The sequence below is a fragment of the Pipra filicauda genome, unplaced genomic scaffold, assembly GCF_003945595.2.
Source record: "Pipra filicauda isolate LSUMZ 115617 unplaced genomic scaffold, ASM394559v2 scaffold579_size272245_pilon, whole genome shotgun sequence".
Classification (NCBI taxonomy): Eukaryota; Metazoa; Chordata; class Aves; order Passeriformes; family Pipridae; genus Pipra; species Pipra filicauda.
Genome location: NW_024104730.1, coordinates 60,799 through 74,886, shown reverse-complemented (window position 1 = coordinate 74,886; position 14,088 = coordinate 60,799). Strand labels below are relative to the sequence as shown.

General features: G+C 68.7%; 2 protein-coding genes across 2 annotated transcripts; both read right to left on the bottom strand.

Moving 5' to 3' along the window:
- Positions 1-2,740: 2,740 nt before the first annotated feature.
- Positions 2,741-5,175, bottom strand: RDH8 (retinol dehydrogenase 8). Its single transcript, XM_027746989.2, has 6 exons — positions 5,079-5,175; positions 4,838-4,999; positions 4,172-4,351; positions 4,004-4,097; positions 3,736-3,919; positions 2,741-3,148 (listed from the first exon to the last, which is right to left on the bottom strand). Exons 1-6 carry the CDS (start codon positions 5,173-5,175, stop codon positions 2,909-2,911), a joined length of 957 nt encoding a protein of 318 aa, XP_027602790.1. The 3' UTR covers positions 2,741-2,908.
- A 521-nt stretch (positions 5,176-5,696) lies between these two features.
- On the bottom strand, positions 5,697-13,965 carry GRB7 (growth factor receptor bound protein 7). Its single transcript, XM_027746758.2, is given in 17 exon segments — positions 5,697-6,242; positions 6,333-6,426; positions 6,752-6,839; positions 6,928-6,988; positions 7,070-7,186; positions 7,260-7,340; positions 7,726-7,824; positions 7,950-8,060; positions 8,133-8,270; positions 8,360-8,437; positions 8,520-8,641; positions 8,726-8,882; positions 9,310-9,454; positions 9,540-9,696; positions 11,914-11,969; positions 11,971-12,003; positions 13,958-13,965. Coding segments are annotated over 17 exon segments (1,692 nt in total). The 3' UTR covers positions 5,697-6,095.
- Positions 13,966-14,088: the final 123 nt, after the last annotated feature.

The following is a 14,088-nucleotide window of genomic DNA, read 5'->3' as shown; positions in this document are numbered from 1 at the left end:
TTCCGTGGGATGCCGGGAGCTGCACCCACCGTGCGGGAGAGCGATGGAAACATCCCGGCGGCGGGAGGGTGGAGGCTCACACCACCCGCAGCCCTCTTAACACCCGCCTTACCAGGCTGACGTTGCTCGCCCTTGTTTCATTCCCCCCCCGACACCTTCTGCCGCAAGGGCTGGACGCGCTTGAGAAACAGAAACGAAAAAAAAACACAACCCAAAAGAAAGTCGGAGGATTCTTTTTTTTTTCTTTTTCCTCCACTTCCTTCCCAGCCAGGGGTGGCAACCAAAGCGCCGAGGGGTCTTTTCCCCTCGCTGTGCCAGCGCTGGGTGCGACAGTGCCGGCCCCGACAGCCCCCGGGGGCTCAGTCTCACGGCGTCTTCCCATCCCGGCTTTTCCCTGATCCAAACTCCCTCATCCCTCTGCTGCCTGGAACCAACCCCCCTTTCAAGGCTTACAGAAACCTTCAGTTGGTGTTGTGACAGAGCGATCCTTATCTGCTGATAGCTGGTAATCGTGACAGAGCACGGAGGAACTGGTTTCCCCCGCTGTCGTGTCGAAACACGCTTCCTAACGCCCAAAAAAATCCCATAAAACTCTTCCGGGTGCTGCGCCGCATCCTTGGAGCATCCCGGCCGGCTCCTGCTCCCCTGCGGGGAGCGGCCGAGCTCCCAAACCCCGGCGGAGCCGGGAGGGGACAGCGGGCGAGGGAGGTCTGAGTCAGCGGCGGCACCTCCTCCGTGTCCCCGTCCCCAGCCGTGCCCTGAGTCACGGGCCCCGCCGGCGTTTTCCCACCCTCCGCGTGGGCCGGGTTCCCAAATCCGGGGGGCACGGAGCCAGCAGAGCCACCTCTGTGCTGAGTGACAGCCTTGGAAGTGTCCCCAGCGCTGGCACCGCCACGGGGGATTCTCTGCAGCCCCGGGGGTCCCGCCGGGACACGCGGGAGCAACACAAGGGCAGGGCCACGACTGTCACCGGGGCACCACGACGGGGGCAACGGGTTCACGTCACGCCTGGTGCCCCCCTCGCTGCGCCGGGAGAGAAGTGAAGCCCCCGGGGAGCTCCCGAGCCGTCCCCTCCGTCCCCTCCGGCCGGGTTATATCTGGCGCCACATTTGCATGGCAGCGAGCCGGCACCTGGCAGCGAAAAATCCTCGGGGAATCGGGGACACGGGGAGCGGCTGGCGACTGTCACACCCCGGGGGCAGGAAAGTCCCAGCAGACAATTGTTTTTCAGAAGAATCTGCTTCCGACCCGCCCGGCTCCGGCCGCCCCAGCGCGGCACCCGCGGGGCTGCGGCGGTGGTGGGATGGGGATGGAGGGTGGTCCTGGGCTCGGACTGCTGCTCCACGGCCACGGCGGGTGCTCCAGGCGGGAGGTGATGCTCCTCAGCCTCAGGCACGACCCAGGTGCCCCCCACAGATTGGGGATACCCCCCCCCCCCCACCAGCAGCTCCCTGTTCCGTCCTCGCTCTGCCCGGGACCCCCGTGAGGGGGGCTGTGATTGGGGCTGAGGCCATCACAGGCTGCTCCCCCCAGACCCCGCTGCTCCCCGCCCTCAGGGAGAGCTGCGGCTCATCCTGCTCCCCCCAGTGCCCCCAGTACCAGCCCCATTGCTGCTTCCCTGGGCACTGGGGGTGTCTGGGGAGGGGGAGGGTCCTGTCCTCCCTCAGCCCCGTTTCCCACAGCTGTGACTCTGTGCCCGGGGGGGCTGAGCCGCAGCCAGGGCCCCCCCCCTTGTTGCTCCCCGGTACCGGGCACAGCCCCCCATCCTTCCCCCCCCCCTCCCCGTCCTGCCCCCCGGAGTGGAGAAAGTTAGTCAAATCTGCAGAAACCGCAGCGGGGGGAGAGGCAGCGACTCTGTCACCGCTTTGATGTCACTCCTGCACGTCCCACAGGTGCTGCCATGGCCCCGGGGCCGCGGTCCCACCGCCGCTTTGCCATTAACTCGTGCGAGAAGGGGGGATAATGCAAAAATATTTCCTCTCCCCCCCACACCCCCGCCCCCATCCTGTCCCCGAGGTCCCTGGAGCCGGCGGGGCCCCGGAGAGGCCACGTGCGAGGCACACGGAGCTGCAGCCGCCACCCAGCCCTCGCAGGTGGGGCCGGGGGTCCCGGCAGGGCCCCGGGGGGCTGCGCCGGGGGAGGGGCCGGGCAGGTTTGTGAGCAGCGGCCCCGCAGATTTGGTTCGTGCCGGGCCTCCTGCGGTTTCCCCCTGTACTCTCCTCCCGGGGCTGTCACGCCAGGCGCCCACGCACCACCACCCGGGGCACACCAACCCTGCCATCGCCCCCCCTGAGCCGGAGGGGAGCCCCCCGGGGGCAGCGTGGGGGGCTGGGGTTCCCTGTTCCCAGCCTTTGCCATGCACCCCATCTCCACTTCGCCCAGTTCTCTTTGCACACCCCGTGCCCCCTCTGAACTCCCCTCTCACCCTGCTCCCCCCCTGCCACCTCCTGCACCCCTTGTGCTGCCCCAAGGCCGTGGGGCTCAGTGCTGGAGGGGGGTGACTCAGGACCCCCCCCCGTGGGACGTTCCCGACCCCACAGCACTGTCCGGGGGAAGGAGGACTCGGGAAGGAGGACACCGCCTCTGGCAGCCGAGGGGTGGCCAGGGCAGGTCCCCTGGGGGCCACACGCCCTCGGGCGCAGGGGGCCGGGTGCCCCAGGGAGGGGGAGGCTCTTCCCAGCCCCGTCACGGCCGCCGCTCTCCCGGAGGAAGCCGCTCCGCGTTGCTCACCCGGCGCTGGTTACAAACACCGCTCCCACTTCAGGTTTAATGCGGCGGCGGCCGCGGGCGCTATTTCGGGCCGGGGGAAGAGATAGAAACCCCGCGCGGGGTCCCGGCCCCTCGCCCCCCGCCCCCGAGCCGCCCTCCCGGGGGTGGGGTGGGCGCTGCCCGGGGCTGTTCTAGGGGGCTATTTGAAGCCCAGGAGCCGCACGCCCGCCTTGACCTTCCGTGACTTCCAGCGGAGCAGGCGGATGGCGCGGAGCCCGAAGCGCAGCACCGCGTCGTACTTGAACACCAGCTTGTAGAAGGCGTCGGTGACCAGGGCGCCGCTGGGGTCGGCGTGTTTGAGCGCGGCCATGGGCGTGTACGCCACGTTCGTCTGGTGCCGGAACGGCGGCCGGGCCGCCTCGATCACCCGCAGGGTGTGCTGCACGGGGGCACGGCACTGTCCCCTCCCTGTCCCCCCAGCCCCTCCTCGGCCCCAGCCCGTTTCTGCCACCACCACCCCTTTCAGCCCTGTCTGCATCCCATTCCTCTGCATCTCCATCTCCATTCCTATCCCTTCTTCTTCCCATTCACACCCCATCCCCAAGCCCATCCCATCCTATCCCTATTTTGATCCCATCTCACCTCACCCCATTCCAATCCTATCCCCATCCCCTTCCCATTCCATCCCTATCTCTATCCCATCCCACCCCATTCCCATCCCATCCTACCCCATCTCCATCCCTTCCCATCCCCATTGCATTTCTATCCCATCTCCATCCTCCGTTCCCTCCCATCCTGTCCCCCTCCATCCCATCCCCGTTCCCATCCCATCCCACCTCAGCCCATCCCCACCCTCATCCCTATCCCCATCCCCATTCCTCACCACTCCCATTCCCACTCCCAGCCAGGCTCAGCCCCATCAGGATGGAGCTGTCCCAACAGGATCTGCCCAGATGCCGACTGGCCATTGCTGTTCCTCATTTGGGCTAATTAACACTTCTCTGCCCAGCTCCTCCCACCCGTCACCTCAGCGATGTCCTCGGGGGTCTGGCCCAGGCTGGCGAACACGTCCCTGGAGTTCCTCAGGTAGAGGTCAGTGAAGATTTTGGCCGTCTCGGGGTCCGTCCGGGAGTAGTCGGCGCGTTCGGCCTCCTCGTACAGCTTCGTCTCGAACTCCGTCACCACCGGCCCCGGCTCCACCAGGCTGATCCTGCCCGGGGAGGGGTTGCTGGGCACTGGACCCCCCCAAACCCCCATCCCAGGGGGCTGCAGACCCCCCCAGTCCCACACTCACGCCACGTTGAAGCGCAGGGCCTGCACCACCAGGCTCTCGCAGAAACCCTCCACCGCAAACTTGGAGGCCGAGTAGATGTCGTTGAAGACGATGCCTGGGTGGGTTGGGGGGTCCCGGTCAGGGCTGAGGGTGGGGCTGGCCCCCCCAGGGTGCCCTGTGTCCCCGTACCCTGCAGGCCCATGATGCTGCTGATGACCACGATGTGGCCCCCGCGGCGCCGCTTCATGTCCGGCAGCACCTCCTTGACGAGGCGGACGAGGCCGAAGAAGTTGGTGTCCATGAGGCTCTGCATGGCCGCCAGGCTCTGGCTCTCCAGCGGGCCCACCATGCCCACCCCGGCGTTGCTGACTGAGGGCACGGGGCATCAGTGGGGGCAGACCCCAGGCAGGGGGATCCCACGCCCAAGGCATGGAGGGTCCCCAGCGCTCAGAGGGTCCCCAGCGTGGGATGTCCTGGCAGTGAAGGGTCCCTGGTGCACAGGGTGTCCCCAGCACGGGGGGTCCCTGTCACAGGGGGTCCCTGGTGTGTGTGGTCAGGTCCCTGGCACAGAGGGTCCCCAGCATGGGATTTCCTGGGTTTGGAGGCTCCCTGGTACATGGAATGTCCCTGGCACAGAGAGTGCCTGGTTCATGGGGTCAAAGGGTCTCTGGTGCATGAGATGTCCCTGTCATGCCCCCCCAGCACTGGGGGCACAAAATGTCCCCAGCCTGGGACACTCTTGTCAGGGACAGCCCCCAGCACAGGGGGTGTCCCCACTGCGGGGTGTCCCTGTCGCAGAGGTTCCCAGCCCAGGGCTCCCCACGGCCAGGGTGGGAGGGGGGTGCCAGGGCTCACCCAGGACATCCACGTGGCGCCCGGGGATGCTGTCGAGGCAGGCGCGGATGGAGCCCTCGTCGCACACGTCCAGCTGTTTGATCTCCAGCGTCCGGCCCAGCGCCGGCCCCGCCGCCGCCGCCAGCGCCGCGCTCCGGCCCACGTTCCTCATGGTGGCGATCACTGGGGGGGGGCACGGGCGGCTCAGCCCCGCGCGGGGTCCCCCCGGGGGCCGGGGGGGTCCCTCCTCTGCCCCGCTCACCTTGGAAGCGGCGCTGCTTGTCCCGCGCCAGCCGCACGGCCAGGGCCAGCCCGATGCCCGAGGAGCAGCCGGTGATCAGCACCGTCTTGGGAGCCATGGCACGGCCTGTGGCCCACATCCCAGCCCCCCCGCCTTTATAGCAGCTGCCCCGGCCCTGGCCCCCCCCCCCTCCCCAAATCCGGGCCCTTAATCCTCCCCTGGATAATCCGCCCCCCCCCCCGCTCCCCGGGGATTTGCGGGCGGCCGCGTGGCTGAGCCACACGTGGTGCCCCGGGCACACAGAGGGGCCTTTGTGCGGGACCTGGGGCACCGTGGGGACACGGCAGGACATGGAGACGCTGCCAGCCGTGTGCCACTGGCAGCGGGGGGCTGTGGGGACCCCCCGGCTCTGCCTTTGGAGAGGACGAGGCAGGAGCTCTGCAAAAATAACCTTTATTGTCACTGGTATAAAACACGTCCCAGTTTTCAACTGGCCTTGTGGGGACGTGGGGGACGCGGTGGTGGGTGCCCCCCTTGCCCCCCCACCCCAGGACCCCATTCCTGGGGACCCCAAAACGCCCCTGGTGTGGAGGCGAGGAGTGCCAGGCCCCCACGGGGACACTCGGGGCTGCTGCTGCTGCAGAGGGGGGAGGACAAAGTGCTTGAGTGTGAGGGGTCCTGGCGAGCCGAGCTGTGCCATGTCAGTGGTGCCAGGCTGTGCCAAACCATCCTGGTGGTGCTGGGCTGTGCTGGGCTGTGCTGAGCTGTGCCATACCAGCAGTGCTGGGCTGTGCCGAGCCGTGCCATGTCAGTGGTGCCCAGCTGTGCCAAACAATGCTGGTGGTGCTGGTCTGTGCCAAGCCCTGCCATACCGGCAGTGCCAGGCTGTGCCAAACCATCCCAGTGGTGCCAGGCTGTGCCGATCCATTCCATGCCGGCGGTGCCGGGCTGTGCCAAGCCGTGCCATATCGGCAGCCAGGCTGTGCCAAGCCGTGCCAGCAGTGCCAGGCTGTGCCAGGGCGTGTGGTGCCCCGGGGCTCAGAGGGCCACGCAGGTGCAGTAGTGGCGCAGTTTGCAGGGCAGGATGCCCCGGTTGATCTGGTGGAACTCCACGAGCTGGATGAGGTCGGCGAAGCGCGTCTGCCCATCGTCCATGGTGAAGTAGAGCCGACCCTCCTCCTCGCTCTGCCAGGGGGTGGTGGGTCAGGACCCCACAGCTCCGTCCCCCCCGGGCCCCCCTGTCCTCCCCCATCCCCCCTGGAGCCCCCCACTCACGGGCAGGATGAGGTAGTGTTTGATGCGCTGCAGGTGGCACAGGGACAGCACGAAGCCCTTGGGGTTCCGTTGGCTCTCCCGCACCAGGAAGACGCTGCGAGGACCAAGAGAGGGGTCACTGCTGGCCCTGGGCCCCTCTGTCCCTTCTGTGTCACCCGTGGGGTCCCACATACCCTCCACAAACTCTGGGGGCCCAGTACCCCCTGGGAACCCTGGGAACCCCAAACCCCTGGCTCCCAAACCCGTGAGGAGTCCCACCCTCCCTGGGATCCCCCCCTCCCACAGCAAGTCTCCCCCACCCCTACAGGCATCCTGCATCTCCCCGTGGGCCCCAGGGCCTGTAACCCTTGGGCTCCCGTGCCCCCCTGCTGTCCCATGTCACCCCCCAAGCCCCGGGGACCCCTCCCAGGGTCCCGTACCCGTCCACCAGGCCCTGGCGGCCGATGAGCTGCTGGGTGTCCTCGCGGGAGATGCGCCCGTGGAACCAGGGCTGGGTGCGGTGGATGGCTGTGGGGACAGGGGCGTCAGGCTCGGGGGGGACCCCCCGCCCAGGGCAGGGACACCCCCCCCTCCAGGAGCAGCCCCCCCATCTCACCGGCGCTGAGCGGGGAGCTGTGGCAGGCGGCGGGCAGGCTGTACCGGTGCGTCGTCTTCTTCTGGCCATGCAGAGCAAGGGGTGGGCGTTAGGGTGGGCTCAGGGGGTCCCTCCCCTCGCCCCCCCCTGCACCCCAACTCACCCTCCAGGCCTGTGCCTCCTCCAGGGCCGCCGTCAGCACCTCGCTGGGGTTCTCGATCACCCGGCCTGTGCACCCCGAGAAGTCCATGGCCACCAGGGCATTGTCAGAGACGCTTCTCTGCGTGGGAATGGGGGGTCACCGGGGGGGTCCCCACGGGCCGGGGCCTGTGGGGGGTGTGGGGGGCACTCACCAGGGGCGTGGGGCCAATCCAGGGGGGTTGGCTCAGCCGCGCCTGCGCTTGCTGGTAGTTGCGGTAGAGCTGCATCCCGTACTGGGGGGGGAAGGTCCTGTCAGCTGGGGGGGCCTGTGGGGCCTCTGTCCCACTGCGGGGTGGGAGTGGGGACAGGGACCTCCACAGCCACCCAGTGTGAGGATGGGGACCTCTGTGTCCACCCCACATGGGGACAGGGACACCCACCCTGAATCTCTTCCAGCACCGGGATGGGAATGAGCCCCCAGCAACCCCCCAGCATCCCTCTAGAATCCCTCCATATCCCCTCCAGCATCCCGCAGCATCTTCCCAGCATCACCTCAGTATTCCCCCAGTAACCCTCAAGAAATCCCCCAGCATCCCTCTGGCATCATTCCAGCCTCTCCCCCGGCATCCCCCCGGTCTCCCTCTGGCACAGGGCCGGTCCCACCCCACCAGGGCTCACCTTGAAGAGCCGAAACGCCGCCATCCAGCAGCTCCGGCTCTGCTCGTCCTCACTGCAGAGCAGCTTCAGGCCCTTCACGCCGCCCCGCACCTTGTGGGGCTGGGGGAGAGGCCGGAACCGTCACGGGGCAGCCCCGAGTGACCCTGGGGGAGGGGGGGCACAGAGACCCCCTGACAGGGGGAGGCACAGGGAAGGACCCCCCAGCCATGCAGGGACATCCCCACCTTGATGCAGAAGCCGAACTCGGTGGGGGTCCCGTAGAGCTTCTTGCCCTGGGTCACGTAGTAGATGTTGGACTCGGTGAGGTCAGCGAAGTACTGGAGGTGCCGGGGGTCCTGCGGGGGTGGGGGGCGTCAGGCTGCAGCCCCTGGCCGTGCTCCCCCCCCCAAAGACCCCCGTGCCCTCACCTTGGAGGTGCCCTTGGTGGAGTAGTAGAGCCCCGAGCGGCGCAGGGAGAAGTGGAAGCGCTTCCAGACCTTGCGCCCGGGCTCCCGCAGCTGCAGGAACCCCTGGACCTCTGGGCAGCTCCCGGAGTTGAGGAAGTTCTGGGGGGACACGGGGGCTGAGGGGCACGGCGGGGTCCCCAGGGCACGGCAGGACCCCCGGGGCACCTCAGTCCCTCAGCGCCCTGTACCTGGATGAGCTCGGAGTGTGCCATGCTCTTGTTGGCCTCCAGGCAGCTGGACACCATCACCTCGGGGAACAGCGACTGCTGGGGGCACGGGGGGAGAGGTCAGCAGAGCCCCGTGGGGTGCTGGGGTGGGGGTCACCCCCGTCCCTTCAGGCCCACGTACCACGTTGCTCTTGAAGAGCTCGTACTTGGCGAAGTTCTTGCGGAACACGAAGCGGCTCTCGGCGCCGGCGGCCCAGGAGCTCTGCACCTCCACCACGGCCTCGTGGTCCTCCAGGCACCGCTCTGGGGGGGCACGGGGGGGTCAGCGGGGAGCCCTGGCCGTGCCCCCCCCATCCCCCGAGTGCCCCCCCCATCCTCAGGGCTCACCCAGGGCCAGGTGAGGGTGCAGCTCCACCAGGGCCCAGCTGTGGTCGTGGATCGCCCGTGTCCTGCGCACCAGGGTCTCGCAGAGCTGCCGGGCCGTGGTGCCCGCCGAGGCCTCCAGGGACCGGCAGGCGCCGTCCTCGCCAAACACCTTCACAACCTGCGGCACCACCGGGGCCGTCAGGGCCCCCCCCCGCGGGAGGGGAACCCACAGAACCAAAGGCGAGACCCCCCCCAGCCTGCCTGGTCCCCTGTTCCCTGAACTCGTGTGGGAGGTGGTCCTTGCCCCAGGGATGAGACCCCTGATTCATGTGGGAGGTGCCCTCATGTCAGGGGGTCCCTGTCCCCAGAGCTGAGCCCCCCCATCTCCCCAGACTCGTGTGGAAGGTGCCTTCACAGGGGTGGAGGGGAGTCCCAGGGCACCCCTCTTCCCAACCCCCCTGGCTTCTGTGGGAGGGAGCTTCGCCGCAGGGGTCCCTGTCCCAGGACCAAGACACCCCCTCCCCAGCCCCTCAACTTACGAAGGGGAGGGTCCCTGTCCCAGGGCTGAGCCCCCCCTCTCCCCAGCCCCCCCTTCCCAGACTCACGTGGGAGGTGCCCTCGCGGGGGGGTCCCTGCCCCAGGGCGGGGCTGCTGAGGATGGGCGAGTTGGAGGGGCTGCAGAGCTCCGGGAAGGGGTTGGGGATGCTGGGCAGCGACGACGCGCGCGGCTCCTCCTGGGGCGGGGTCCGGCTGCGGGTGCAGGGGGGGGCTGAGCTCTGTGACACCCCCCGTGTCCCCCCCCTGCCCCCCGAGCCCCCTCCGGACCCCCACCCACCTGTTGCCGTGGATGAAGAGGGGCTGGGAGCGCTTGACCTCGGGCGGCCCCTCGCCCCCATCCCACTCGCTGGGGAGCACCTCCTGCTCCGCCCCGCCCGGCCCGGGGGGCTCCCGGAGGCTGCTCTGCTGAGCCCCCCCCTCCATGGCATTATCTGTGGGGAGAGAGTGGGTCCAGCACTGCCCAGGGCTCCAGGGACAGGTTTGGGGATCCATGGCCAGGTTTGGGGATCCATGACAAGGTTTGGGGGATCCATGGTCAGGTTTGGGGGATCCATGGCCAGGTTTGGGGGATCCATGACAAGGTTTGGGGGATCCATGGCCGGGTCTGAGATCCATGGCCAGGTCTGGGATCCATGGCCAGGTTTGGGGGTCCATGGCCAGGTGTGGACAGCCCCCATGGGACGCTGTGCCAGGCTCCACATGGGCCACGCGCCACCAGTGCCGTGGTGCTGCTGAGGGGATCCCACCCCTGGCACCCACCCAGGGGGTGTTTTAACGATGCCCAGACAAACAGGACCCCCACTCGAGGAGGGGCTGGCTGAGCCCCAGGTGGCTGCCAAGGGTTGGGGTGTCCCTGTCCCCCCAGACCTGTCCTGGTGCTGGGGACAAAGGTGTGACACTGGTGCTGAGCACAACCCACCATGAGACAGCTGAGAATCCCCCACATCCCTCAAGGGACCCTCACAGTGCCCCCCAGATCAGCACTGAGGGTCTGTGGGCACCGGGAGGCACCAGCTGAGCCATGCTGGGCTGAGCTGTGCCAGGCCGAGCTTTGCCAGGCCGGGCTTTGCCAGGCCGAGCCGTGCCGGCGCCGTGGGGAGCAGGAAACGGGAGTGTGGCGGCGGCTCAGCCCAGACACCTCCTCGGGTCCGGCCAAACCAGTTCTGGCGGCCGCTCCCAGCTCCACCTCACCGCCCTGGCATCCGGGGGCGAGGGAGTCGGCGCCCGCCGTGGGAACTGCCGCCAGCCCCCCACGTCGGGGGAACCCCGGAACACCCCCCCGGTCCCACCAGTGTCGGTGCCACGGCGCTGGGGGGGCTCGGACACCGGCCACGCTCCGGGTCCGGCCCTGGAGTGACCAGCACGTGGCACACGTAACACACACGTAACACACACGTAACACACACGTGGCACCTGCGGCCGCGCCGGTGGCACTCGGTGGCACTCGGTGGCACTCGGTGGCTGCGGCCCCGGCGGGGACGTCCCGGGAGGCCGCGGGGACTCGGGTTAATGATCCACCCTCTGCCTCTGCCCAGCCCATTCTGTCCCCTCCCCGTGCCCATCCCCGCCTCCTGCCAGCTCTCAGGGCCAAGTCCATGGCCGGGCAGGACCGGTGCCATCCCATCCCATCCCTGTCCCCACAATGTCCCCGTCCCCATCCCAGTGTCCCACCAGCACCCTCCGCTCCATCCCCGCTCCCTGCCCTGGCTCTGCTGGGGTCCCCCTGCCTGGCCAGACCCCGGGGGGACACGGGGACAGCCAGGGGTAATGTGGGGTGACGGTGCCCATGGTGGGACACGGCACAGGGACAGAGGGGGATGTGACAGATGGGGACCCCGAGGGGCCCTGGGATGGGGACACAGCCCTACCACCAACCCAGCCCATCCCCGTGGCCTCAGGTCACCCCGGGGCCAGCCTTGCCCTGGTGGCCCTGACAGGGCTGTGACAGGGTGATGACCATGGCAGGGGGACACACAGGGTGTCCCTGGGGTCTGGGACAAACGGGGGGACCCAGGGCCTTGGGGCTATGGGGGAAGGGGACAGTGCCCACCGGGGTTATGGGGTGGGGGACTGGAGGGGGTCAGGACCACTGGGCTGGGCCACGGGGCCACCACCAGGATGATGGAGCAGGGAGACCAGGGCCACCACCATGAAGGGACAACCCAGGGCGAGCAGGACTGGGGGGCAGGTGGATGTCGAGGCTGTGGGGTGGGGTCTGGGGGCCACCAGGGCTACAGGAAGGGTTCCAGGGCCCCCACGATTAGGGGTCGGAGTTCCAGGGCCACCAGGATTAGGGGACAGCTTCCCAGAGCCACCAGGATAAGGGATAGAATCCCAGGGCCACCAGGGCTAAGGGAGGGGGTCCCAGGGCCACCAGAATAAGGGGACAGGGTCTCAAGCCCCCCAGCTGTGGGTGGGGGTCCCAGTGGGTGCCCAGGTGGGGGGACGGGGCTCCCAGGGGCACAGAGGCGGCGGGGAAGCCACCGGGGCGGCAGAGGAGGAAGAGCCGGGAGGAAGGCGGGAGGGAGGGAAGGGGCAGGGACCCAACGAGGGGTTTGGGGTCGTTCCCGGCGGGATGGGGCTGACCCCCTGGGATGAGCAGCGGCCCCCCCGGCCCAAAGAGCCCCCGGCACGGCCCCGCTCCTACCTGCAGGCGCTCGCCGCGTCCCGCCACCCTCCCGCCGGACCGGGGATTCCTGTTCTCCCCGGGTTTATCTACCTGCGCCTGCCCCCGCCCCCGCCTGACATCACCGCGCCCCGGGGCTCTGCCCGGTCCCGGCCCCCAACGCACCCGGGGGGGGTGCCCAGCCCGGCCCCGTGCCGACCCCGGGGGGCTGGACACCCTAAACCCACCCGCCACGACCCCCCCGAGGTGGGGATGGGGAGTTTCCCACAATGCACTGGGGTGACCCCTGGAGCAGCCAAAGCTGGGGGGGGCACAGGGCTCCTGGGGGGAACACAGGGACCTCGGGGATGTCCTGGGGGTGCGGGTCCCGTGGGCCCCCGCCCACCCCCATGGGGGTCTCCAGCCCCAGGGTGTGGGGTTTGGGTCAGGGCTCCCCTGGGACCCCCCAGTGTGGGGGCTGGAAGGACCCCACAAAGAGTGGGGGGTCCCACGGTGTCAGCAAAAGGTCAGAGGGACTCCATGGGGTGGGGGGTTTTAGTGGGGGTCTCATGCAGGTGGCAGAAGGGATGTGGGGACCCCCCATGGAAGGGGGGCTGTGAGGAGATTTGGGGGGTCCCCAGGGGGATGCTGAGGGCCCTGTGGGGGTCCTTCGGGTCCATCGGTGACTCCCCAGGGTCTGGTGGGGGCACAAGGCCCTATAGGACTCCCATGGGAGTATTGGGGGGAGTGTGGGGTTCCACAGAGTGGTGGGGATCCCCGTGGGACCAGAGAGCTCCTGGGGGGGTCATTTCAGGTCCCTGTGTGGGTCCCCCAAGGATGATTTTGGGTCCCCCTGCAGTGGGATTGGGTGACACTGGGGTCACTCCTGGTCCCCTGGGCATCACTGGAGGTCGAGTGACCCCTGAGGGGTCACTGGGGTCCCCTGGGGAGTCACTGGGGTATTTTTGGTCCCCTGGGGGGTCACTGGGGTATTTTTGTTCCCCTGGGGGGTCACTGGGGTCACTTTGGGTCCCCCAAGGGAGGTCACTGGGGTATTTTTGGTCCCCTGGGGGGTCACTGGGGTATTTTTGTTCCCCTGGGGGGTCACTGGGGTCACTTTGGGTCCCCCAGGAGAGGTCACTGGGGATCGTTTTTGGTCCCTCTGGGGTGGGTGTAGGTGACACTGGGGGGTCACTGCGGGTCATTTTTAGTCCTCCTGGGGGGTCACTGGGGTCACTTTGGGTCCCCCGTGGGGGGTCACTGAGGGTCATTTTTGGCCCCTCCCCGGGGGGTCACCGGGGTCACGCCAGGTCCTCCGGAGGTCTCGGAGCAGACAAGACGAGGCGGGGCGGCGGCGCAGAGCGGCCGGAAGGTGCCGCGTCACGTGACGGCAACCCGGAAGCGGCGGCGCGGCGGGAGCGGGGCCATGAGCGGCGGGGACGGGGACGAGACCGGGAGTGGGGTTGGGGCCGGCGCTGGCGCTGAACGGCGGGTTCGCATCGTCGTGGAGTATTGGTGAGAGCCGGCACCGCCCGGGGCAGCGGGAACCGCGGGCACCCAGCGGATCCCCCGGCCCCCGGGGGTGTGGGGGGCCCGAGAGGGGCAGTGGGTATTGGGGCGAAGGGCGGAAAACTGGGGTGAGGACTGGGGGGGGTGAAGGTACGGAGGGGCCTGGGAGATGAAGGAGGGGCTAAGGAGGGAGGTGTGCGGGAGTTTGGGGGACTAGGGGAGGAATTTGGGTGGTTGGGGGTTATAGAGGGCTTGGGGGGCGGAGGGGGGTTATAGGGGATTTGGGCTGAGGAGGGGATTGTAGGGGAGCTTGGGGGCTAAAGAGGGGGGTTGAGGGTCTTAGGAGGAGGATTTGGGTGGTTGGGGGGCTCTACAAGGTCAGAGAAGTGGGGGGCTGAGGAGGGAGTTATAGGGGGATTTGCGGCTGAGGAGGGGGATTTGGGGGGCTGGAGGGTGGAGCAGGGGGTTACAGGGAGGTTGTGCCTCGGACTCCCCCTCACCCACTCCCCCCTACCTCCAGCGAGCCCTGTGGGTTCGAGCCCACGTACCAGGAGCTGGCGAGCGCCGTGCGGGAGGAGTACCCGGACATCGAGATCGAGTCCCGCCTGGGGGGCACCGGTGAGGCCCCACAGCGCCCCCGGGGGGCTCCTGGGGGGCACCGCAGTGGGGGGTCACACCTGCCCTCATGGGGGGCTGGGGGGGCTGAGGTGGG

Excerpts from the sequence above, each read along its gene's own strand:
- RDH8 (XM_027746989.2), bottom strand. The coding sequence starts at position 5,175 with ATGGCTCCCAAGACGGTGCTGATCACCGGCTGCTCCTCGGGCATCGGG. Across the intron at positions 3,920-4,003 it reads GCCCTGCGCTTCAACGTGGC|GATCAGCCTGGTGGAGCCGG; the intron begins GTGAGTGTGGGA and ends CTCCCCGGGCAG. Across the intron at positions 3,149-3,735 it reads CCCCCGAGGACATCGCTGAG|CACACCCTGCGGGTGATCGA; the intron begins GTGACGGGTGGG and ends GCCCCCGTGCAG.